General features: G+C 36.7%; 4 protein-coding genes and 1 non-coding gene across 10 annotated transcripts; 2 read left to right on the forward strand and 3 right to left on the reverse strand.

Annotated features, from left to right (window-relative positions):
* Positions 1 to 252: 252 nt before the first annotated feature.
* Positions 253 to 1,936, reverse strand: LOC130711049 (5-amino-6-(5-phospho-D-ribitylamino)uracil phosphatase, chloroplastic). Its single transcript, XM_057560487.1, has 2 exons — positions 1,782 to 1,936; positions 253 to 1,675 (listed from the first exon to the last, which is right to left on the reverse strand). The coding sequence occupies exon 2, from the start codon at positions 1,534 to 1,536 to the stop codon at positions 376 to 378; it is 1,161 nt and encodes a 386-aa protein (XP_057416470.1). The 5' UTR covers positions 1,537 to 1,675; positions 1,782 to 1,936; the 3' UTR covers positions 253 to 375.
* Positions 1,937 to 6,770: 4,834 nt separating this feature from the next.
* Positions 6,771 to 11,640, forward strand: LOC130715838 (uncharacterized). Its single transcript, XM_057565969.1, has 8 exons — positions 6,771 to 7,308; positions 7,697 to 7,759; positions 8,266 to 9,018; positions 9,151 to 9,285; positions 10,132 to 10,215; positions 10,947 to 11,006; positions 11,092 to 11,178; positions 11,272 to 11,640. Exons 1-8 carry the CDS (start codon positions 6,973 to 6,975, stop codon positions 11,362 to 11,364), a joined length of 1,611 nt encoding a protein of 536 aa, XP_057421952.1. The 5' UTR covers positions 6,771 to 6,972; the 3' UTR covers positions 11,365 to 11,640.
* A 1,310-nt stretch (positions 11,641 to 12,950) lies between these two features.
* Positions 12,951 to 17,213, forward strand: LOC130715837 (uncharacterized). Of its 3 annotated transcripts, none has more exons than XM_057565967.1 (3): positions 12,951 to 13,360; positions 14,083 to 15,934; positions 16,217 to 17,213. In XM_057565967.1, the coding sequence occupies exons 2-3, from the start codon at positions 14,099 to 14,101 to the stop codon at positions 16,541 to 16,543; spliced, it is 2,163 nt and encodes a 720-aa protein (XP_057421950.1). In that variant the 5' UTR covers positions 12,951 to 13,360; positions 14,083 to 14,098; the 3' UTR covers positions 16,544 to 17,213. The 3 variants fall into 3 exon arrangements, with proteins under 3 accessions (XP_057421950.1, XP_057421949.1, XP_057421951.1); XM_057565966.1 differs by having other exon boundaries at positions 12,952 to 13,404; XM_057565968.1 differs by lacking the exon at positions 12,951 to 13,360 and adding an exon at positions 13,422 to 13,787.
* Positions 17,214 to 18,517: 1,304 nt separating this feature from the next.
* On the reverse strand, positions 18,518 to 22,724 carry LOC130715278 (adenine nucleotide transporter BT1, chloroplastic/mitochondrial). Of its 4 annotated transcripts, XM_057565355.1 has the most exons (10): positions 22,665 to 22,724; positions 22,460 to 22,558; positions 20,946 to 22,222; positions 20,723 to 20,841; positions 20,346 to 20,470; positions 19,947 to 20,046; positions 19,580 to 19,654; positions 19,403 to 19,486; positions 19,073 to 19,158; positions 18,518 to 18,914 (listed from the first exon to the last, which is right to left on the reverse strand). In XM_057565355.1, the coding sequence occupies exons 3-10, from the start codon at positions 22,180 to 22,182 to the stop codon at positions 18,773 to 18,775; spliced, it is 1,968 nt and encodes a 655-aa protein (XP_057421338.1). In that variant the 5' UTR covers positions 22,183 to 22,222; positions 22,460 to 22,558; positions 22,665 to 22,724; the 3' UTR covers positions 18,518 to 18,772. The 4 variants fall into 4 exon arrangements, 2 of the variants coding, with proteins under 2 accessions (XP_057421338.1, XP_057421339.1); XR_009011610.1 differs by lacking the exons at positions 18,518 to 18,914; positions 22,665 to 22,724 and having other exon boundaries at positions 19,403 to 19,482; positions 22,460 to 22,658; XR_009011611.1 differs by lacking the exons at positions 18,518 to 18,914; positions 22,665 to 22,724 and having other exon boundaries at positions 19,113 to 19,158; positions 19,570 to 19,654; positions 22,460 to 22,658.
* A 638-nt stretch (positions 22,725 to 23,362) lies between these two features.
* Positions 23,363 to 23,436, reverse strand: TRNAV-CAC (transfer RNA valine (anticodon CAC)). Its single transcript has one exon. It is a non-coding gene; the product is annotated as a tRNA-Val (tRNA).
* Between the last annotated feature and the right edge of the window lie 1,163 nt (positions 23,437 to 24,599).

Consider the following 24,599-nt stretch of genomic DNA (forward strand, 5'->3'; position numbering starts at 1 on the left):
CTGTGCATTTATCCACGCTTCAAGCCCAAATGGCTCTTGCGTGAGGGGGCGTGTTAGAATATAATATAAAACCATTAAAGTAACCCTTACCCAACAGCTTAAGCTTTTGGGATAAAGTGGTTATTTGACACAAACCAAGGCAATAGTTGTTGATTATGAGTTATAAAATTGCAAACAAATTATCTCTTAATCCCATAATCATGATTAATAACTGCATACAAATTATCAACATCATTGTTAAATGCAGACCACTTTATAACATTTTTTTTTCATTTATTATGTTCACTGTTCACCATATACACAAGTAACTAACTAATTTGTAACTAATATCATCAAGAATCAGATGAAGTGCAATCAACTGTACATTTATATGATTTACCAGAAACTGTCATCAAGAGATGATGTATCAGAATCTTCATCCAGCTCCAGCTCCACCTCAGGCTCCCCAGAGTCAAATTCAGCTGCTTCAATATCGGCCAGATTCTTCAAATCAACCACGGTTAGCTCATCTAAACGCCTCACGATTAAATCTGCAGCCCTCAGCTCATACACAGGATGCTTGCTAGCAACAGCTACACACTTCATCCGAGCATCATGTGCGGCCTCCACTGTCTGATTCGAGTTTCCAAACACAATGCACCTCTCAGGTATGAAGCTCAAAAGCTGTGCAGCATACATAAACATCTCCGGATCAGGCTTTCCCCTGTGAACATCCTCTGCAGCTACAACAACACTGAAATTGTCTCCGATACCAATCTCCCCTATAGCAGCCTCAAGAGCTTTTCGCGGACGCGTCGAAACCAATGCCATCGGTATCTTATAATGCATCAAAACACTCACAAACTCTTTGGAGCCAGGCATGAGACTGTATATCCCACCCTGCAAGGCTTGGTAGATTTCTTCCTTTCTATCAGCCAATCTTCTAAGCTGTCCACGGTCCCTGGACCAGCACAAAACCTCAGAAATGGCTTGCTCATTCTTCATGCCCTCTACTCTCTTGAGGATGAAAGCAGGAGGAGAGGCTTTACCCTCTTCTTGAGCAAGAGCTAGCCAAGCTTGCTTCTCCAGATCAGGGTTGGCTTCAATGAGAACCCCCTCCCACTCAAATATGGCCCCCAACCACCCACATCCCATCCTCTCTTGCCGCAGCAACGGATTCCCGAGCGAAGGGTTATCTGCTCTATTAGCTGGAGGCCACAAACTAGGCCTTGGATCAAAACCACTATCAATCTTGTTGTTGTTGCTGCTATTGTTATTATCTTTCTCGGGCAATCTTTCTTCCTGGTAAGAGTGTGCTTCTCTTGTGAGCTCCACAGCCAGTGCCTTAATCGACGATGACGACGACGACAACAAGCTACCGTGTTTGGATTTCGGCAAAGGCTGAGCAACAACAATCCTACCACCAAGAAACTCAACTGCTGGGAATCTGCAGCAACTGTTGAAAGATTTCCTCTTACCAGAAACATCCCTGATCAAATTTCCTTCACAGATAGGTCGGTGGCCAAGTAGTGAAGTAGCAGCCATTGATTCAACCATTTCAACAAACAGTTTGTATGCACTTTGATGGCACCACAAAACCCAATTTCCAAGAAAGATTCAACAATTCCTAGACCCAAACTACAACAATTTAGATGAAAACACCATGTTGGGATGCAGAGATTAACAGCAAAATCCCCTTCAGGAAGAAGAATCAAGCATACCCATTAATCAAAATAGCAATTAAAACAAACAAATACCCAAAAGAAAATGAAATCAAAGGAAAGTGATGAAGAGAAACTAACCTGAAATAGAAGAGAAACTTCACGGCGATGAATGAAACTAGAAAGCTTTTTGTATACGTTTCGTTTTCTTTTGTTTATATATTTGATTGATTGATTGTGAGAATTGATTTTTTTAGAGAGAGAAGTGATTTTTAAAGGGAAAGTGTGGTTTATAAATGTCGACAACAAAAATGAAGTGAACACAATCCAAACATTCGCGGTCCACGTTTCGCTAGGGTCACCGCCAGTAACTTTATCATTTCTTCTTGGGTTTATTTTATTTTATTTTATTGAGAAAAAATAAACCCTCTAAAATGTGTTTATTTGACTATTTGTTTTACACGCTGAAACAGTATTTCCCTTTACGTCACTCAATCACGATTTCAGAATTATTAAATTTAAATTTTAAATTAAATTTCCACTTGTGAGAAATTTCTCCCTCTAATTACTCCTCTCAAGCATAAGTTAAAAAAAAACATATGTTTAATCAAAAATATTATAGGTATCTTACAAGAAGAAATAGAACAAGAGAGCATGTAATACTAATACAAAATTAATAAAATAAGCAGTGGTTATACATATACATCAATCAACCGATAAGATACGTGTAGAACAATTGGTAAATAATTTGACTCATTTAGCATTTGATTTAGAGTTTGATTCCTGGATAGTGTGTGCGGAAAAATATTTGTTGGGAAATGTTAGAATATAATATAAAACCATTAATGTGGCCCTTACCCAACAGCTTAAGCTTTTTGGATAAAGTAATTTTTGACATGGTATCAGAACCTCTATGGCCGAGAGGTCTAGAGTTCGATCCTTACTCCCCTCACTTTCTAATTAAAAAGTGGAATTTAATTAAGCACATGGTAGGTGGGCATGTACAATTATCCACGCTTCAAGCCCAAAGGGCTCTTGCGTGAGGGGGCGTGTTAGAATATAATATAAAACCATTAATGTGGGGCCCTTACCCAACAGCTTAAGCTTTTGCTGCGGGTTGTTCATTGGACAACTCCAACCGTTCCGACTGGTATATGGATACAGGTGCCACCTCTCATATGACTCCTTCTCTATCTCAGATGACGGACTCTCAGGATTACTCCGGTAATGATCGTGTTCTTGTTGGTAATGGGGCTGGTTTACATATTTCTCATATTGGTTCTCGTTCTGTTTCACATTCTGTTCTTTTATCTAATGTTTTGGTTGTGCCTCGCTTAACTAAAAATCTTGTCTCTGTTAGCAAATTGACTCGTGAACATAATGCTAAAGCTATTTTTCTGGATGATTCTTTTGTTATTCAGAACCGACAGACAGGCGCCGTTCTGGAAAGGGGGCCAATGTGATAAAGGACTTTATGTGCTTGACCAAGGATCGCAAGCGCTGCTTACTACCAGTTCTCCATTACCTCGTGCCTCATTTGAATTGTGGCACTCACGATTAGGACATGTCAATTTTGAAATTATTCAACAATTGCATAAACTTGTCATATGCTGTTAACACGGTTAGTCAGTTTCTTCAGGCTCCGACTGTAGAACACTTTCAGGCTGTCAAACGCATTCTTCGTTATGTCTGTGGCACGCAGCACTATGGTCTTACGTTTCGTCGAACCTCTTCCCCCGCTGTTCTTGGTTATAGTGATGCTGATTGGGCTCGCTGCACTGACACTCGTCGCTCTACTTATGGCTACGCCATCTTTCTTGGTGATAATCTCTTGTCTTGGAGTGCCAAGAAACAACCTACTGTTGCTCGCTCTAGTTGTGAATCTGAGTACCGAGCCATGGCTAATACTGCTTCTGAGCTCGTTTGGTTGCTTAATCTTCTTCATGAGCTTCGTGTTCGGTTATCAGCGACTCCTCTTCTTCTTAGTGACAACCAGAGTGCTTTGTTTATGGCTCAGAATCCTGTTGCTCATAAACATGCCAAACACATTGACTTGGATTGTCACTTCGTCCGTGAGCTGGTTTCCTCTGGTCGATTAGCTGTTCGCCATGTGCCCACGTCTCTCCAGCTTGCTGATATTTTCACTAAGGCGTTACCTCGTCCGTTGTTTGAACTTTTTAGATCCAAGCTTCGCGTTGGTCTTAATCCATCACTAAGCTTGACGGGGGTGTTAGAGATAAATATGCGTAATATCCTACAGGATATTCCTTTTACTATTATTTATATATTTTGTAATATGTCTCATAATATTCCTTAGGATATTCTGTAATTTCTTTATTATAAATAATATTGTCTACCTCACACAATTTGTGGTGAGAGTATCCAATCTTACATGAAAGATGTTATAGAGTTTTTAAGTAATTAAAAAGCTATTTTTTAAAATATTTTATAGACTATGACAGTAAAAACCAATACAATCCGCATATATATAGCGATGAGTAATAAAGATTACATTAATAAATTAAATAGCATGAGTGGTTCCAATGAGATAGAAGTGAAAATGCCGGTGAAGATCCTTCATTTTGTCCAGGTTATAGAAGACTGATTGATATTCTTTTCCCACTGAAATAAGGTGACCCTTGTGGCCAAGTCGACAAATATTCAATCACATGTTTCTAACTTTTCTTGGTTTAGCCACGTCAATTGCAATTTATGACCTTTCCACCTAACTCAAATCCTTCATTTTCACTCTTTTGCTTTCTTCGTTTATGAACACTTCAAGTGTCAATTTGCATGTAGCTTTTGGATAATGGAATCTACCCATCACATGAAACTTGTAAAATATCTTTGATTTACGTCGACCACTAGCTAATTCCAACACTAATTCCCGTTGCAAAAAACGGATGAATCTAGTTTGCAGAATTTTTAAGCATTCTTGTTACCCGTTGCATCAATAGTACATGTCAATTTGGTTTATGTTTCCCCCTGTTAATACCAAAATTTCAATACCCGGAGCCAAGAACAACACTTTGTTATTTGAATATATTTCTATTTGCATGGCTTATATTTCGACCTACTTGGCCACTGTGTCCTTCAGGTACATGCTTTAATATAAGGTTGAAATAAATGTGTTATTATAAGGCCAAGTTGAGTATTGAATTGGATGAACGATTAAATCAACCTGGTATAAATATGCATGTAATATGTATATGGAAGATATACCAAAGTGTTGCTTTGGTCGAAAACTATTGGGTCGGGTTTTGTTATATCTAATTGGAAGACCAAGTCAATTTGATAGTTGATCAAATTGGTAGCACAGAGTGGGCGGTTACTAAATGATAATGCTTGGAGTGGAATCTGATGATTTTCAAATTGTCAAACGGTTATCAAGGTGAAGTGGCAGCAGCATAGCATCATGGAGCAGTTACTACATATTAGGGAGAGTTGTTGCTGGAAGTTATTATTTTGTAATCATGCCAAATAAATGGTTGTAGATTATGTAGTTATTTTCCAGTTCATTTGTAACCGTAGGATTAAAATGGTAGTTCCATTTTAAGCTCTATAAATACTAGTTTGTAACTAGGATAAGGGGTTGGATTCCTAAATGAATGCAAAACTCTAAAAAAGCCTTCAAGCCCACGGTTATGGCAAACGGCTTCAACGAGTGTGCAGTAGACGGATTCCTTCTTTGACCAAAAAAAAAAAGACGGATTCCTTCCACCATTTACCATTCCAGTAATGAATTTGCTTTGTTCTTATTTGTTTTCTCTTTGATTACCTTTTGATTCCTTGCAATCTTTTTTATCTTCTTTTAAATTTCTACTTGTTTCTACATCTATTGCAATACTCACCGGCGTGTTGTTTCTTTCAAGTTGTCACCGGACAACTTCTTCACTTTTTTCACTCTTGAAAACGCACATAAATGCCTGTAAGCCGTCGGACTTGGAGAGCCCATGAAATATGATCTGATCCTTGAAATAATTAATTTACATGTGATTTTACGAAAAATCAGTGTAAACACCCCCTCTCCTTTTATTTTTTACCAATTCTTTGTTGTATTTTGAAATTCTTGAATCACCGTATGGACAAAAGCTTATCTCTTTGGACTTTTGTCCTAATCATATTTTGGAGATTCTTCCACAGATCAATTGCTCAAACAAACATAGAAAAGAGTCATTGAAATTGATCAAATTAAATGGAGCACGGAAGGTATATGAGAATATAGTAACGAAAATAGGCATAACACGATGGTTGTGATTAACAATTCATTTATGGAATCTCACACCAATATTAGTAACACTTGCTTTCACACAAATGCATTATTCTTATTACTACTTTAGAAACCTCACTAACGTGTAAGGTTCACTCTAATTTCACTAATAAAGTCATTATAGTAGTTGGCAAGAAGTTTAATTGGAAGCAATTGAGTATGGTCGTACCTTTATCACAAAAAATAATCTACAAATTAATTAATTTGGGGGGTTGTGGTTTGATCGGTAAGGGCCTCCTTTTGTGAAACATGTCTCTCTAATAAATATTGCTCTCTCTCTCTCTCATCATTGGACATCGATGATGCGTCTTTGTGTGAAGTAATGTCTTGTTATCTACCCAGTTTTTCCTGGTGGAAATAAAGTGGAGTGGAATTTATATAATGATGGTCGAGTCCAACTCACCGACGTGATTAAATTAAACAGAGATATGCTTCTCAATGCTATTCAAAATACGTGATGTACAAACTTGGTGAAGAAGAATCTTTAGTAATAGAGCGTCGTTGTTTCGATCATTAACCATCATTGTCGATTGAGTGTTACCGCTGACAATTAGGAAAGAAAGGATTGATCCCGTGATGGGGATCGGACCCCTATATGCAGGGTCGTATCTAGCGGGGGATGGGAGGGGTCATGCCCCCAGGAATTTTAGGTTTTTTTGCCAATATGTAGACATTAATATTAGTCTATGTTTCTTTTTATAACATTACCAATTGTCATCCTCCACAAGCTTATAGAATAATTAAATATATTTAATTATGCAATTGATTCGCAACTATCTAAATTAAATACGTCGATGCGACATAACTTTTTATAGTTAGTTCAACTTTAGGGCATAGTTTGATAATTTCTGAAGTTGATAATTTTTGAAATTGATATGAACCAATGCCTATAAATGGGGCATAGTTTGCGATGTAAGAAAAGAATCAGGTTTTCCAAAAATGTGCTAGAAGTTGTGGATTTCATCATCATCTATATCCATAAACCTAAAATCTTTCTTACACTAACACTAGTACTAGTAGACTCATCTCACAAACCGCACTGCAACCAACGGCGGCGAAAAAATGGTGACTCGACGGTTGGCTCAGATTGCAACCAGCGACGACGACGAAGACGAAGCACCCAAGCAAGAGTCTCTCGAAGCGAAGCAGCAGCGGAAGAGGAAGAGGATGAAGCTGCAGGAATATGAAGATGAAGAAGCTGAAGTAGTAGTAGAAGAAGAGGATGAAGAGAAGAAGAAGAACCAGAGAAATCCCCCTACATCTGACGCAGAAGAAGAGCAGGACGCGCCACTGGAGGATGCTAAGCCTGTTGGCGAATCAATTAGGGTTTCTGGAAAAGGTAGAGGCAGGAAGAGGCATTTTCACTGCTTCGAGTTTGATGGAAACCAATACGCACTGGTACATATCTATCTCTCTCGCTCTCTCTTGCTCTTACTCGCTTTTTGCTCATTCCATAGTTAGGTTTGAAGTTAGAACTAAAACGCTGATAGGGTTCACATCAAATGCATATTTGTGTTGATTTCAATTACTGGGGGTTCTGAAGTAGTGATTATGAACAACAGAAAGCATATGTATATCTTCTAATTTACGCTTGTTACTTAGTAATAGTGTGTGCATGTCAACTGAAGAATGCAGTTTATGCTTGATTCTTTCTAGTTTGGGCATTGTTTGTGTTTGTGACGGCGGTGATGTTTGTTTTGTGAAATCGGGTCCTGAGAACTTGCTGCGCTTTTGTGCTTTGATCCTGCTATTTACTGTTGTTCTTGATGTCACTTTTTTGCTGCAGGAGGACCCTGTACTTCTCGTGCCCGAGGGTGAAGATCAAAAGCCGTACGTGGCAATTATTAAGGTAAATTCCTTGTTAAGTATTTAGTTGTGCCATAAATTGATTATAATTTTGAAGATATGTTGGGTTGGAACGTTCGAGTTTTATGGCACTTTGGTAGCTGCTTATATATGAAAAGGTATGAGAGAGAGTACCTAAAGTATTAGAGCAGATGGGGTGCTGAAGATTTCCTTATAACTATAGGGCTACATCAAGGGTCAATATTGAGCCCTTATTGGAAGTCCCTGGCTTGTGCTTGTCCCAGAGTTAGAATGTCACTTTGTCCAATTTTTTACTTTTGCTAACATGTTCACCAAATTTTACGGTGTTGTATGCAACATCAACTAGGTTGTCATACAACTTGAGCTGTGTTGTGTTATAAAATTGTGATGGGTTTGGTAAACCTCTTTCTCATTTCTTGTCTTTCACACATGGAGGTAGAGGGGGTGTTATTCCTTAATCTTCTACAAAATGTAGTTATTTTTTTATCGTCTTCCACCTTCTGATTTCTGGAGTTGTTTTACTGTTAGGACATTGCACAATCTGTAAATGGCAGCATAATGGTCACAGGGCAATGGTTTTACCGTCCTGAAGAAGCAGAAAAAAAAGGCGGTGGCAGTTGGCAATCATGTGATGCAAGGGAGCTCTTTTACAGTTTCCACCGTGATGATGTTCCTGCAGAATCCGTCATGCATAAGTGTGTGGTGCATTTTGTTCCCATACACAAACAGCTTCCGAATCGTAAGCAGCATCCCGGGTTTATTGTGCGAAAGGTGTACGACACAGTAGAAAGGAAACTCTGGAAGCTAACTGATAAGGACTATGAGGACGGTAAACAGCAAGAAATTGATGAGCTTGTTCAGAAAACCCTTGAACGTTTGGGTGAACTACCTGACATCGAAACGGATGAAGCTCTTGCTGATCAGGAAGATCTGACAAAAAATAAAAGAATGATGAGAAAAAAGAGCATTTCACCTCTCGATGTTTCAAAGGAAGAAACAGCTCGAAAGAGTGACCAACCTCTGAAACCTGATACACCATTGAGCTGTGTAAATAATGCCTCAGAGCATTACCGCATACTAGTGGGTTTCAATGCACTAACAGGAGATACCCATCGTGACAAAGGTTTGGAGAAGTTACTTCAAAGTGTTCAATACATGTTTGATAACAATGGTAGCATGAAGAATGAAGAAAAGGTTAATGACAATTCTGATGACATAAAAAATGGAAGCAGTAACAGAGGTTCAGAATCAGCAAATGAATATAAAGACAAGGTTCAAAAGGTACTTGGTGAATTACCCAATAATGCTTGTGATATCTTGGATGGGTTTATTTATTTTCTCATAATCTTTCATTTATTTCCCTTTTCCTTGAGGGTCATAATGAATTCAGAATTTACTTTTTTCACTCTTCAGAGTTCCAAGCCTTTGATCTGGCCAGGTGTTGCTGTTTCAGCTGTAGCTGCTCTGGAAAAAGCTTCACATGATGCTCTTTCATCAGATTATCAGAAGTACAACCAAAAGCTACGACAATTAGTATTCAATCTCAGGGTTAGAAGCTGATTTTCTAATATGGATCATTAACTTGAAATGTTTATAAGCAACACACTTGAGTGATTAAAAATTACCTATTGCTGCTTTTATTTTGGGTTAGGTGGGACTTTAGTTCTTGTTTGTATATATATATTACCACAAATTTCCGGCTAAGAGGTTAGATATCTGATAGAATTGCAACAATATTCATGGCAATGTTGTCATCTTGTGTTGGATGATTTTTAAGTTCACTTATGAGTTCATACAGCAATGGTAGTGGTTTTTTCTGCCCTCATGGTCCACATTATCTAGGTGGTGTCACAGTTGTCAGATGAAGAATACCTTTTGGCAAGATCAGAATTATGTTTGTGGGGTATGGGGTTCTTGTGGGAAATTTTGTAGCAATACAGTTTACTGTCCTCAAACGGCTAGGCCAGGGCAAGGGTGGGTTTAGTAAGTGAAGGTTTACTTGCTTCCTTCCTAGGTCTTCTAATGTAGCAAGCTCACATGAGCCCTAAATTACTACAGTCCGTTGAGTTTGTGGGGACTTTTGACACTTATAATAAGAATAATAAGAATTCGACTCACATTTGGTTGATAACGAGCTGGCTGTTAAATTCAAAGGAAATAAACTATCATATGATAATAGGAAACAAAAAAACTGGCTTACTGTAACAATGATGTTATTTCCTCAATTATTGATGTACACCACATCACCACTCTTAATGCTCTACTGCTGTTTTTGGCTTGACAAATCAATGTGAATATCTCTGTACTTATTTTTGCTGTTGTGATGGATGTACAATCTTCTACTGTTGTAATGGTTCCCTTATCCCTTATATTTCATTTATTTTTCTTTGGCAGAACAATGCATTCCTAGCACGGCGTCTATTGAATGGAGAGTTGGAACCTTCGAAAATATTGAATATGACACCTGCTGAGTTGAAGGTATGATGTATGATGTCTTTTTGTCCCCCCTTGGAACTTTGAAGTTGTCTGCTCACTTGATGAATTTTCAACCTTTCATAGGTTTCAACATATTCTTCTATTCTATTAATACATTTCTAAATGCTAGTAAAATAAAATAATGTACTCCTGGCTTGGATTTTTTCTACAGTACTGAACCTATGATTATCAAAGCCTCTTTATACTTTCTTTGAGCAAAATTTGGGATTCAGTTTGAACATTTGGTAAAACCTGGGTGGGCATGTTGTTTGATGTGACCAGGTTCTAGAGAAATAACTAAAGTTTCTTTCCTTATGTTCTTCAGCAATGCTGACCAGTCTGCATTTGACCTGTTGATTTGTTTTCTTTCTATTTTCACAGGTTAAACTAGTCTAACATTGCATGTGTGTGATCAATTGATGATTAATATAGTACTATATTTTGTTGCAACTGAGCTTTTGACATTCATGAACCCATCATCATGGACTTGTAAATTTGGCCCTGGACCTGGAGTTCATTTTGTTTTTTTCTTTGGCATTTTAATTGATGACATTCTAAAATTATTCAAATGTTTGATAAATTTCCTTTTTTTTTTGTTTTTTACTGAAACAGCACAAAAAGAACAACAGTTTCATAAAGCAGCAATGGATTTCATCAAATTCATGAAACTGCTTTTGAAAAGATAAATATGGCTGTTAATTTTGTGATTATTTTACTAAATATTTGAACTCCAGGAGGGTTTGACTGCGGAAGAAATAACCAAGACAGAGCCTGAGGAGTCAGAGCAGATGCAGGTCATTTTTACATCCCAACACAATCTTCTGTTAATTTTTGTGAAGCTATCTACTGACTGTTGGCTTTTCTACTCGGAAAAAACAGATGACAGATGCCCTCTGCAGTGTTTGCTCGGAGCGTAAGGCGGGTGTGAGGGATATTATCCGCGCAGGACATTTTGACCGATACAAGGTTTGGATCTTATTTTGTTCCTGATATCTAAAATGCAAAAAACACCCCCTGCAGTTTTTATGACCTGGTTTGATTGCTTCTATGCTTGTTCAGCTGGAGTGCATTGCCTGTGGTCATTCCTGGTACGCCTCTCGTGATGCGGTCTCCGTGCTGACATCAGATCCATCAGATTCTTTTCTTTTTTAGGTCTCTGGTAGTAGCAGGTCTTTTCTTTTTTAGGTCTCTGGTAGTAGCAGGACGGTGTTTAGCTCTCTTCCCGTTTGCATTTGTGGAGATAACTAACTAATGTATGTGCAGAATGTTACTCTTCTGCTAGCTTTTGTCTGATTACTGATGATGATTTTAGAAAGATGGTAGTAGGATGACTTGACTGGGTTTTTCTATTGTCCGCGTTCGAATTTAATGCATGTGTTTGTAGACGTTCTTTTGCACGCTGATGGAGATGCAAACATATTTCTCTTTTGGGTTCAGGGTTCATTTTGAAGTCCTTTAGAAAACTGGTATAAAGTTCATTGAAAAATTACTTGATTTATATTAGTCATAATCTTTTATATGGATTGATATTTGATAGGGTAAATTTTTATATACGTTAGCATGTTATATTATTTTATATTTGTTCAATAGAGGTCGCGTGTGTGAGTACACGATTCCGTGAGTTTGATGTGTTGATTTTGGGTTCCCTATCTGTCCCGCCAATTCAATCAAGCTTCGTTTTCCACATTGTCTCTTACACAAAGACCTTTTTCTCCTTCTTCCTTAGTCAATTTTACCCCTGCACCTGAAATTACAAAAAGAGCCACTTTAGTTTGACTTGGTCAAAGCATCTTTTGGAGAAATCCGAGTCTTATCTTTGTCCGGTTGGGAAATAGCAGAGGGGCATCGTTGTCCATAAAATTTACTAAAGTATCTCACACATGCAGATCTGATCCTCAATTCGACAAAACTGATTACGATATTTAATTAATGTTATTTGTCCGGTTGGGAAATAATGTTATCTTTGTACATTTGTCATTTAATGGTGGGTTTCCGTTCTTAATTAATACCACGTCATGTCTGCCCTTCCCAAAGCCCCCATAAGATAATCTTTTTGTTTTGCAAAACAAAGCCACTCCTTTTTAGCACATATATCCTTTATTAGAGTTAATCACGATTCATGAAATGTACCTAAAAAACTAAAATGTACCCAAAAAAAGTCATGATTCATGAACATGAGTGCAGATTTATTTTGGCCTTACACCCAACACCAACTTATTTTATGAGAAATCACACATAATTCTTCTAACAACCACCACCGTTTGTAAGAGAAATCACACATAATTCTTCTAACAACTACCACCGTTTGTAATAAATCAAACACATTTCTTCAAACAACCACCGTTTGTACTAATATCTTCTTTCTTTTTTTCTTGCATTGCCACTTTTTCTGCAGTAAGGCATGGTGAAGTATTAAGCTAAAAAATCAATCTCTAAGCTATGTGTAGAGTAAATTTTGTCAAGAAAACTCTACTTAATATAATATTAGAGCATAAAAAGGATTAGAAAAAAAGACATCCTGAAATTCCACAATTACCCTTCCCCTAGTGCACAAAAGTAGCAAACCCAAATGCTATGACTCTCTGGTGTAATTTGTCTTTTCAACAAGGGCACTCTCTCTTGATTCTTTTCCTCGGTTTCTTCACTCACTTGCTTTTGTTTTAGATCACTAGTTTCATGCTGAGTGAGTGAGACACAACTAGTAATAACAATAATAAAAATAAATAAATAAACAAACAAAACATAGAAAGAAAAGAAAAGAAAAGAAAACAGTATGATTTTGCTTTGAAGAACATGGCTTGTTGGTAGGGACCTCACATCATATGCATGAGCACACCACCCTTCTTGTCTCTTCTCTCTCTCTCCTGTTTCTCTCGTGTGAGAGAGATTTCATTGTTGTTGTTGTTGTTGATGTTCCTCTCTGTTTCAACATCACTTTTTGTCACCATTGAAACAAGCTTTGTTGCTATTCTACTTCAATCAGTTTTCAACACTGTTTTTCTTTGCTTGTTCTGGATTGGAAATTTGAGTTAACTATACACATGGGTTTGGACTTTAATCAAATGGGTCGGTTGAATAAGTTATTCTTCTGCAGTCTGTATGCTCAAGTTTGGAAATTTATGATTCTGCATTGAACACTGCTTATTAGGTTTCTCTCTTTTTCTTCAGCTTGCTAATCCAAGATCTACTCCAGTATGGACTTTTCCTTTTTCTTCTGTTTTTGTTTGTTTTTCCTTAACATGCTTTAGCATTTTCCCTTGTTGTGGTTTGGTATCAAATCATCAATCATGGTTTGCTTTATTAATTTCTTTATTTAAACATGTATGGGACATTCATCATTGTCACTTTACTCACGTCACATTTGGGCGTTATACAGATCAATTCATACAGCTTTTTTTCTTTTCCTTTTGCAATTTTTTTATTCATCTAACAGATCATACATAATTTCTTTTTCGGTGCTTGGAATCAATGTTGTTCTTTTCAAGAAAAATTTCCCTGTTTCTCAATAATGGTTGTTTAGTTGCCATTGCAAAATTATGTCTTTTAGGAGTGTAGATAACTGTTCTGATGTGCAGGTACCATTTCCTGCACCAAATGTAATTATTAAGTCTAACATTTTGATATAATTTGTATAAAATCCTGAATGTGTTGTAGTTGTCTTTCTTTTTAGTCTAACAATGGAAGGTTTCCCCTCTCATCTGGGTACTTCTTAGAATAGCTTACTTTTAGCAAGTTTATATATAATTCATCAAATATAAATTTGGTTAGATAGTAAGTACCTTGTGGCATTATGTCAAGTGGGGTTGAATCTGTTTGTCTCCTTGCTACAAATTAATGAATGTGTTTTTTTTCCTCCTTATTGTGTTGCAGGCCTTTGGATTAATCAATGGGAAGACAAGAGTTGGAGTTGGATCTCAATGACAAGTCTGCAAAGGTTCTGAGTCCCAATACTGTTCTTCCATCTCATCAGTATTGTGTGAATGCGAAGAAGAGATCTAAAAAGGGAAAACCCCCACGGAACGGTGAGTTTTTTACCCTCAAGGAGGACTTTGCGGAGATTCAATTTGCTCGCTTCCGCAGTGCTTCATGCAAGAGCCTTCTTTCTAGACCTAATGGACTGGAAGTTGATGTAGAGACGAGGCGGGGCTCCGTGTATCAGAGTTCAGAGGAAGTAAAATTTATAAGGAAAATGGGCACCATGGTAGGGGGAAGGAAAAAAATAGAATTTTCAAGTAGGGGTGAAACCTCTTTCTCAGGCAGCATTGTTGATTCTTTATGTGGTTCAGATGATGAAGGTTCCAGGAAGAGATCTTCTGAGATATCTCATGATTCAAATTTGAGTTCCGCAAATGGCTTTATTGAACTTTGCATACATTCAGATGTTAAGAAAAGAAACTCTACTGCAGTGGAAAGGAGAGATTCTATCAATTTGATGTCCAGAAGTGATAAAGTTTCTGATTCTCTAATTAGTGGCAATTCTCTTCTTGAAAAATACAAAGTCCACTCATTGCAAAAGTCAGTGTCTGCTAAGGTGAAAGTCTCTCACTTACTATCTCCATCGGAAAGTGATTCCTCATCAAAAGCAAGTCCAAACGTTCAATCTTCACCTATTAGGAAAAGGATGAATCATTTCACAAAGTCACAATCTTTGAGAAGTCCAATGAGCCATGTGCAGGAAACTTCAAATGAGGCAGCAAACATTGCAAGAAACAGGTCTTATCAGAAATATTTGCTGAATGAGTTATCCAACAAAGGAAATCATTCCGACATTATTTCTGAGTTTATCAACAGAGAAATCCAGTATTCGGGTATAGCATCTTCACCGGTTCACCTGCATTGTAATCTCAAGATGGAAAACAAACATGGAATGCCTTTTTTTGAGTTCAAGGTCAAATGCCCTGAAGATGTGTTTGTGGCCAAGACATGGAGAGTAGGTAATGCTTTTAATTGGGTATATACATTTCACTCCATTGATACTAGAAAGAAGAGCAATGCCACTGGGTTGGAGTCTCATGATTTTGTCAAAGATTCCTCAATAGTAGCACAGATGCTAGTTTCCTGTAATCTATGTTCTAAACAAGAAGACACAGCATTTGACAACACTATGGTGACAGAGTTTGTGTTGTATGATCTCACACACTCAAGACATAGCGTTTCGTCTGGAAAAAAGTCTTTCTGTGAACAAGATGCTTCAAAAACTCCAAAAGCTTCCCCTGTTAGATTGAAGGAAGAAACATTCAGGCTGGATGAAGAGAAACAATCAATCAGAAACAAACCTCTATCAAGCCATGTTGATTCAAATTGTTATCCTTTGTTACCCACCGAATCCAATTCAAACCTTGAAGTTGCTGCCATTGTCCTGCAAATTCCATTTTCAAAGAGAGAGAGCTTGAAGTACAAGAGAGGGGATAGAGTAAGTCCTAAAGAATACTCCAACATAAGCAATCTTTCTGCATCAGTAGATCAGAGTAGAAAGAGTATTCATGAGAGCAAAGATCAGGAACAAGTGAAGGTGGTAATACCAACTGGCAGCCATGGTTTGCCGAATGTTGAAGGCCGGGGTCCCTCATCGTTACTTGATCGATTGAGACATGGCGGAGGTTGTGATTGTGGTGGCTGGGACATGGCCTGTCCCCTTATTCTTTTGGGCAATCCTAGTATACGATTTGCGGAAGACCAGCCACTTATGAAGGAATATCAACCACTCGAACTTTTCGTCCAGGTACAATTTAAATTTCACAGCAACTGTTTCTTAAAGGGACATAAGTAGATGAAATAGTTTACTAGTGTTGAGTGTTACATATATGTAAGAAAAAACTATTAGTGTATATATGTTTGACTCCCTGATATTCTAGCTCTAATTTTATGAGACATACATCTATATTGGCTTTGGATTAGCCAGTGTTTCTTATTACAGTTTTCTTCAGAATAGCAGGTTTACCAATGTTCATTATGAGATTATTATTTTGTTTACTAGTTCTTAATGTGATCTTTATGTGCACAGGGAGCGAAAGAAAGTAGTCCTACCTTCCGCATGACAATAGTTGAAGAGGGGCATTATGCTGTTGATTTTCATGCACAGTTATCCACACTACAAGCATTCTCCATCTGCATTGCCATTTTGCATGGCACTTCAGCCTTCAACAGTGCAGGGCACAAGGAAAACCAGAAGTTATCTCAATGCAGTTCTTTGAAAATGCTCATCGAGGAGGAAGGGGAGCTTCTTTTCAAATCGGTCACTGCTGAGAAAAAGTCTGAGTGCAATACCCCAAAAAGAATTCCTCGATCCTATATGTTAAACCCACCTTTTTCTCCTATTGCACGAGTATAAAGTGCAGGCTTGAGCAATAACATGTTGGGAAATCCTTCTAGGTGAGGAGCTTATGTCTCTTTGAGTAGCTTATGCTTATCAGAATTGATTCTGAGAAAAAAGAAGCTGATCCAAATAGGCTACAACCTCCTAGGATATGGAGTTATGGTGATCAAATAGAAAATATAATATATACTCTCTAATCTTTCTCCCAGCTGAAGCCTTTAAATTAAGGCATTGCTGGTTAGAGAAAGAAACCCACTATGCTTGCGGAGATGAATCGATGCAACAGCAACAAGGTAGAACTGTAGAAGAGGTTCTAAGTGAGGGTGGGATTCACATGAAGATGAAGTTTTGTTTGCTAGGGGCACAATGCTGAAGCTGTGAAGCACCCTCAGCATCCTGAGGGAAAATGTGAAGGGGTTGCTTGCTGATAGGGATAGCAATTTAGAGGTGTCAGAAGCATTCTTTGTAATAAGTTCTTTTATTCCAGTTTCTGGAAGTACATGGGATAGAAACAAAATATTGTCCATATTGTAATGGGATTAGGTTGAGGGAAGGGAAAAAAAGTTCCTTTACACTTAGTAGGAGATAGCATAGCCATCCTTTCTCTTCCTGTTTATACCTATTAAGATTATGATATGATAAATTGTGGGAAGTGGATTGGAATAAATCCATATTGTTGGCCTCTCTTCTTTGAGTATTGAGTCAAAAAATTTAAGAGGCAGAAAGTTCAAAGGAAATTTAATTATTGGATAGATTCTTCCCCTCACTTCTTCCTCCAACAATGAAGAGGAGTAAGTTCAAATTGTTTTTTCAGTAGTACTAAAATCATAAAACCCAAAAATATAATTTATACAAGAGTTGCATATTAAAATTTAGGGTTAAAAATGTTTAGTTCAGGTAATGTAGGATTGTATCACTTTCAATTTCTATAAAAGAAATCATCAGTTTAGATTCCTTTAAAATGATAAATAGCTAGAATTAGTCCTTGCAGTTAGTGTGTCTATGTGGCTTATGTCATTCCAGTCAGCATTAATGGGACATACGCGCCACATCACATGAATGATAATTAATTGGTACCTATTCTTTTAGAATCACTATAAATTTACTATGAACTAGCTATAAATAATTTCTAACTTATCCATATTATAGATTTACTATGAACTTTTACTGTAAAAATCTGTGGTCACTTGGCCTTGTTGAACCTCTCTCACGGGGCCACAACCATTGTCCCCTCTTGGTAATAAATTGATGGGCTTCTTAAGGGGACAAGACAGTACAATAGCTTTATCGTACTCGTACCAAAAAGACAAGGGCTAGCTATATTTCTTTATTTCCTCTTTTATTTCTTTCATCCACTTTGTTTCTTGATAATGACAAGAGAAAAAATTATCCCATAACAGGAATTATCAGCAAACAAGGACGTGGAAGTTAATGCAAAGAAAAGGACGGGAAGTCAAAAGTTGATATTCCACTTTTCTTTTTTACTTAACTTGAGTAAATTGCTTTTAAGTTTTAACATTTCAAAATTAAGGTAATTAAAAAAAAATACCAATTTGGGTAACCCCATTCCATAGTAGAAGTCATGGAACAAGATGAGGGTGACAATGCAAAGATAAGGATCACCAAACAAAATTAGACATTCCACTTTTCTTACGAAATTAAGATGATATTTTTTTTTTTATTTAAACCACATATATCATCCACTAAAACAATCTTATCCATGTTGCATTTACAATGTCACAAACTCAAGATTTCTGCTTAACCTAAAACAACATCGTGTCTATCAGTCTGATGGTAGAATGATATGCTTTGAAAAACTATTATATTAGTGTAGTATTTGAAAAGTTTACCAATATAGGCTATGTTAATAGCAAATTTTCACTGTTATAAATTGCCATAAACTTTTGTAGGATTTTAGACTGTCACGTATTTCTTGTTCTTCGATGATGATATGCAGTAATAGATGGTTATATGCAGTAATTAAACAAATTTCAAAGGAAGATATTACCTTTACTTTACATTTAGTTTTTTCTATGTACATGCAAAATTGCTTATCTAAAATATGACAATGAATTTTTGAATTGCTAGTGTCTCTCTAAGCTATGAGCCCTCTCTGTGGAGGCAATCATACATGGACTACATATACAGTTCATGAACCTGCTTGTGGCACCATTGAACTTTTCCTCCACACACTAAATATCAAAAATGCAAACTATCAAGACCTGGGGGTGCTGCTGCTACTCCTCATGACACACTTTTTGTTAGTTCTATATTTTTTCTGTCCTCAACATTCTTGTCCAGAGAAAATAGCCTCTTGAAAAATTCATATGAACCAAAGAACAGGGATCCTTGAGACATGTACATAATCAACCTTGGAGTCAACCCCCTGAAAACATACACAAAGCACATCCAAAAACAAATGTCATCGTGTAATTTCCATTTCAATCGACATCCCAGACAGAATGTATAGCATTGGCTCTTATTTCTGTTATCAGATGTTTTCTTCTGATCTAAATAATAATGGCTAGACTCAGAAAACAATACCTGTATAGGCCTTTCAAACCTTCATTCTTGCTGATTTTATAAAGGGCATGGAGCACACTGTCATATTGATTTGTGGTTCCTGGAATCTGCAGTGAATTCATTTTTATTAGAAGCATAAATTAAAAAAAATCATATACACAACCAAAAAAAATAAGGATAAAATAATACATATTGAAATTTAAAAATATAATTTAAAAATAACATATTGAAATTAGAAACTGATTACAGATAACAGGAAAACTGATATCAAACTTCACACTTTTACAAAAAACAGTTTCAGAAACATAGTAATAAGAAATTATACAGTTGAAGGACTTGTTTATTACAAACCTGTGTTTGTAATCTAGTCTTGATCACATCAAAAGGAGTTGTGAATAAAGCAGCAGTAGATCCGGCTAATCCTCCACACACTAACTACAAAAATTTGTAAAATCATCTTAATAACATCCATTGTAGTGAGACAAAAAATGATGATTAAGAAAGTGCAAGGAACAAACATTAACTCACAGTCTGTAATGAGCTGGACTGAATACTAGATGAAAAAGATGGCATGACTTGCTTCAAGCTTTCATATGTGTAAAACTACAATTAAGCATAGACAAAAGCCATAAATAATGCCTGTGTTTCTGAAGAACTTCGAAAAAACAACTAAAGAAGAAAATTAATGGAGTAATATCAACAAAGAGGGCTTGACATGAAATTTTCCAAGGTCAAAGTTGACAGCCAACATGGAAAATAATGAATCTTTAGCATAAAACTTTGGGACGTACACTACAAAATTCTCATTCAAACAGCCCATCCCACCTTAGTGACAAAATTTTCTGTCAGCTATTTCAGTAAAAACATGCATTGAATGTTGAAAGCACCAACTAACCTTGATAATGGAATGCGGAACATTGCGGCACAGAACAGCTCCCCAACCCGCATATAGGGAGGAAAAACCACCCTTTCGAATAATACCAGCCAAGACATCCCTGCACAGATATATACTCATAAAGATGCATAGATAAGCAAAAGTAATACAATTATACAGGTCTTGCATGGAAAAAAATTCCAGCATAATAAGGATCTCCCAACATGAAGAAAATATTTGAGACTACCAGATTACACATACAAAGGAGATACTGAAAAATTAAGAAATCTTCAGAAACAATGAACACAAATTGCAATAACAGAACGCAGTTCATTACAGACACATAAAGCCAGGGCATACTCAAAAGCAAGCAGTTTTATGTCATTACAGGTAAAGATGTTCCAAAGAAATGAAGCATACCAGCAGTTGCCATAATGAGACCTAACTTGCATTTGTTGCTTTATACGCTCACTGGGAGTAAAAATGAAAGAGGTAGCAATGCTTGCAACACCACCTCCCGCACAATGGGCAAAAGAAGAATAATCCTGCACAAAAAGATGGTTGAAACCTCATTTATGCAATAAGCATAACAATTATTATAAGACTGAGGCTAATCTTTGATATCTAACACTACAATGTCAACAGTGATTTTAACTTGTATAGTTTTTCTCACCTAAATGGTACCACTAGTAGAAATAAAATAAAAATCTAAGGGGGAAAATAAACACGGAACAGTAAGGATAAGCAACTTCAAATGACTCCACTTAGATGAATCGAGTATAGAGAAGACAAGTTACCTTTGGAAGAAAATGAAGAAAAGCTGATTTAACTGATTCATAGGTGTAAGTATAAACTGCGGAAATTGGAGCTGAGCATGCAATGTTTGTAGTAATTCCACGATATAGTGCAGGCAAACCTGAAATCAGTCCATCTACTCTATGAAGAAGCTATTTAGTGGAAGATTTAATCTAAAAAAATGTAAGAACACAAATTCTAGCAAGTATTCTCTTAAAATCCAACCTCTATCAGAAACAATTGATTTGCCAATGTAAAAGATGGACCTCTGCTCTGCACGGCATGATTGAGTGACTGTCTTAATTGTGTCAACCGGATGCAGACAAAGGCTGACACATATTCCAGCTAATGCCCCAGAAAAAGCATGTTCTTGCTTGGCTAGGGAATTAAAAGGCTTCTGATGGGTTGCAGAGAAGTTTTGAACCATATGTTTATCATCAGTTATATCGAATAAATTTTTTCTTTGGTTTTCCAGTAATTCACTATCATCGATCTTGTGTCGGTTCCGCACAGAGGCACTACTACAGGAAGCTAAAGAGTTGATATGATAGTCCGTATAGATACTAGAAGATTGTGTCTGACAAGCACCAACATCTGTCTTAGTATCAGGGGTGGCTTGAAGAAAATAGTCTGAACACAGAGAGCTAACTACTCCTGTGCTCAGAATTGCATCATTAGATGATTGTCGAGCTTCATGTATGATCAAATCAGGACTGCATTCATCACTTTCATTAGCCAATACAGGGGTGCTAGTATCCGTTGAAATACAGGCCTGAGCAACAGGAGAATCAGTTTCCAGGTTCTCAGGTTTACTAACCTCCACATGGCAATTTAGCCCCTTAGGAGCATACCTACTCATCCACCAATGTACATTACCTGATCTAAATGGGATTTCTTCATTCCCAAGTTCCATGTCTTTACAATATTCATTTGAATTTTTATTACTGGTCAGCAAAACTCTTTGGAATAACGAATAAATATAATCTTGACTTTCATTAGAAGATTCAAGTACTATCATCTTTTTTGTCACCTTAGGGAAATCCAATTTTTCCTGTACAATCCTAGAACTAAAACCACTAATAGCCCCCGTATTAACAGGATAGTAACTAGAGTTATTTGAAGTAACCACATCAGTCCTTTTCTCATCTGTTTTACCCAGAATTTTCTCTATTGGAAATCCTTTACCATCTCGATTCACATCTTCCTCTGGGAGCACAAAAGAAAGTGGGCGACCCGCAGAATCCCATATCTGACCTATCGCAGAGATGAGCTGAGAAGTGCTCAGTATCTCAGGGGACTTCACTTGAGAACTTGTGTAGCATTTCTTATTCTCATTACTGGAAAGAGAAGGCGAATAATCTGAGCACGAAAGATCAGAATCAAAGGATGCTCTCCCATGTCGAATCCACCTATATTTGATCGAATGTTGATCATTTTTAGGTGATTTATTGCATCCAGACATAATCTCAAGTATAGCCTGAATATGTCTGGATAGAAATTGCCTGAAAAAATGAAACAGAATGCACCATAATAAATTGCAAAGTAAGTGAATTACATAAGTACTTAATCTCAGAAGTGATTAACCAAGTTCCAATTTTGGACTATACCCTCAATATATCAAACAGTTATATGTCACTCATATTAGACCTTACCCATAAAAAATCTAACATGTACATTGATAATCAAGCTTATGATAAACGCACAGAACAAGAGAGAATAAAAAAAACAGCTGAAATTACCAGTTAAATGCTTGTCATTTGTATGATATAGAAGAAACGAAGAGAATGGGAGCTGAATGAAAATTGAGCACTTGAATGGAGCTAAGTGAATGAGGTCCTCTGCAGAAAAAGGAAGAAGACAGTGAAATTATGGAATGAGAGAGATAGTGAGTGAAGAAGTAGAACCTTGACGACGAGAGCGAGAGTGAAGAAGAAGAAGTGAAACCTTGACGAGGGCGAGGGTTGACGACAAGCTCTGAGATTCATGCTTTGAGGTGAAAGTGGGGACGATGAGGTTAAAGAGGGTTTATTCCTTTACACATTCACCATCTCATTCTAGTGTGTTTTTACTTTTTACTGAATGTAAAAAAACCCTAAAACCCTACTTTTTAAAATTTAAAACCCAACTAAAATCATTTCAAACCCTAATCAATTAATTAATTAATTAAATGCTAAGACAAAACTCTATCTAAAGACACCCCTGCATTTGCAAAGAGATAAACACCTCAATGAATAATGTCTCACCAGATCTCATTGTGTTCACACTTCACATAGTTCATTTTACTTTTGTCTCACAACATCTACAACACAGGTTACCGGTTCAGGCAATAATGGGGCACCAAAGTAGTTCAGATAAATTTCACTGGCTAAAAATGATGATGAGTAAACTAAACAATAGAAAGATAATCAACTACACTACTGAGACACATTAGAATATGTGTAAGTTACATAATTATTCATGAATATATATTAAATAGATGTTTAGATTTTTAAAAAAATTATAGCTTTTTAAGAACTTTGTAAATAACAGTATTATTTCCCTAAAATAATAAGCAAACATACATCTTATGTGCGATTGTCATTGTGTAGGTTAAAATAGGAATTTCATTTGTATCTTATCCTTAAAAAAAAACTAATAAATTATGTCTGAGCCCGGGTTCGAACCGGGGACCTCTAGTGTGTGAGACTAGCGTGATAACCGACTACACCACCCAGACGCTATGCTACAAGTTCTCCTTATTAATTAAATACTCTTTATCCTATGCCTGTATTATTATCTAAATCTTATTCACATGTACGATTTTAAATTCTAAGTACTTTTTTTTCAGTTAAAAGTTCAGGATCCAAGCCCGCGTTTCATCCAATTTTTTGGGCTACATTGCAACACTCAAAAAATAAATATCCGGAGTTGGAGACGTTTTGAGGGGGGAGACAGGTGGTGTGTTTGATGGCCAAAAAAAAAAAACGTTGGGTGGGATGGGTATTTCAAACATGGTAGTAAGTATCGTACGATACACGATACGATACGCGATACAATACATTTTTTTAGCCTAATGATACGTATCGTACCTGTGTATCGAATTGTACCTGTATCGCACCTGTATCGGCTATATCGTTGTATCGCGATACGAAGATGTATCGCATCGATTCAGATATTTGTTATTTTAAGCATTTTTTGCGATTCTTTTTTTAAATTTGGGGTAAAGTGGGTCAATCAACTAAACCAATCAATTTAGGGATTGAAATAACCCTAAAATCCCCAATTTCAATGCATGTTCTATCATAATCAAAACCAACGGGTTCAACTTCAAGTCTTCAAGCCCGTTCAACTCTATTATTAAGTTGTATGATCAAAGCATAGTTTAGCAAGTATGGAAGTGTTTTGCATTTGTCATGTTATTGATGATTTTGAAGGAGGTGAAAACTTGCATTTTGTCATCCTTTGATTAAATATATTATATATATCATATATTTTTCATTTATAACTTATTTTTGTGTGTTTTTGTATCGTACGATACATAATACGATACGATACACGAGACAAAAAATAGGTCTTCCGATACACGATACGATACGCGATTCAACTACCATGGTTTCAAATATTTTGTATCTAAACAGTTTTAAATCACTTTCCACATGTCCTCCTAAAGAGTAACAACTTCCCAAATATATTGACAAGTTTTGCTCTAGTTGCAATTGAATTTTTAAGCGGCCCAATAGCCCATTCATTTAACCACCTACACATTGGAAGATTTTTTTTTCCTAACATTAATGTCCTCACTTAATTCGTTATCAGATTCTGAAAACCCAGAATCAGACCAAATAACTATTTGGTTCCGGGTTCTAAAAAGTTGATTTAGACTTGATAACCGTTCCTCCC

The sequence above is a fragment of the Lotus japonicus genome, chromosome 4 (assembly GCF_012489685.1).
Source record: "Lotus japonicus ecotype B-129 chromosome 4, LjGifu_v1.2".
In the NCBI taxonomy this organism is placed as follows: domain Eukaryota; kingdom Viridiplantae; phylum Streptophyta; class Magnoliopsida; order Fabales; family Fabaceae; genus Lotus; species Lotus japonicus.

Bases quoted from the DNA above. Each gene is read 5' to 3' on its own strand.
- LOC130715278 (XM_057565355.1), bottom strand. From the start codon at position 22,182: ATGTCTGGATGCAATAAATCACCTAAAAATGATCAACATTCGATCAAA. The intron at 19,655-19,946 runs GTTAGTTGGTGC...GCTTAATTGTAG, and splicing joins TTCCGCATTCCATTATCAAG to TTTTACACATATGAAAGCTT. The intron at 18,915-19,072 runs GTATTGTTTTCT...GTATGTTTTCAG, and splicing joins GGTTTGAAAGGCCTATACAG to GGGGTTGACTCCAAGGTTGA.
- LOC130715837 (XM_057565967.1), top strand. From the start codon at position 14,099: ATGGGAAGACAAGAGTTGGAGTTGGATCTCAATGACAAGTCTGCAAAG. The intron at 15,935-16,216 runs GTACAATTTAAA...TTATGTGCACAG, and splicing joins CACTCGAACTTTTCGTCCAG to GGAGCGAAAGAAAGTAGTCC.
- LOC130715838 (XM_057565969.1), top strand. From the start codon at position 6,973: ATGGTGACTCGACGGTTGGCTCAGATTGCAACCAGCGACGACGACGAA. The intron at 10,216-10,946 runs GTATGATGTATG...TTTGAACTCCAG, and splicing joins TGACACCTGCTGAGTTGAAG to GAGGGTTTGACTGCGGAAGA. The intron at 11,179-11,271 runs GTTTGGATCTTA...ATGCTTGTTCAG, and splicing joins GACATTTTGACCGATACAAG to CTGGAGTGCATTGCCTGTGG.
- LOC130711049 (XM_057560487.1), bottom strand. From the start codon at position 1,536: ATGGTTGAATCAATGGCTGCTACTTCACTACTTGGCCACCGACCTATC.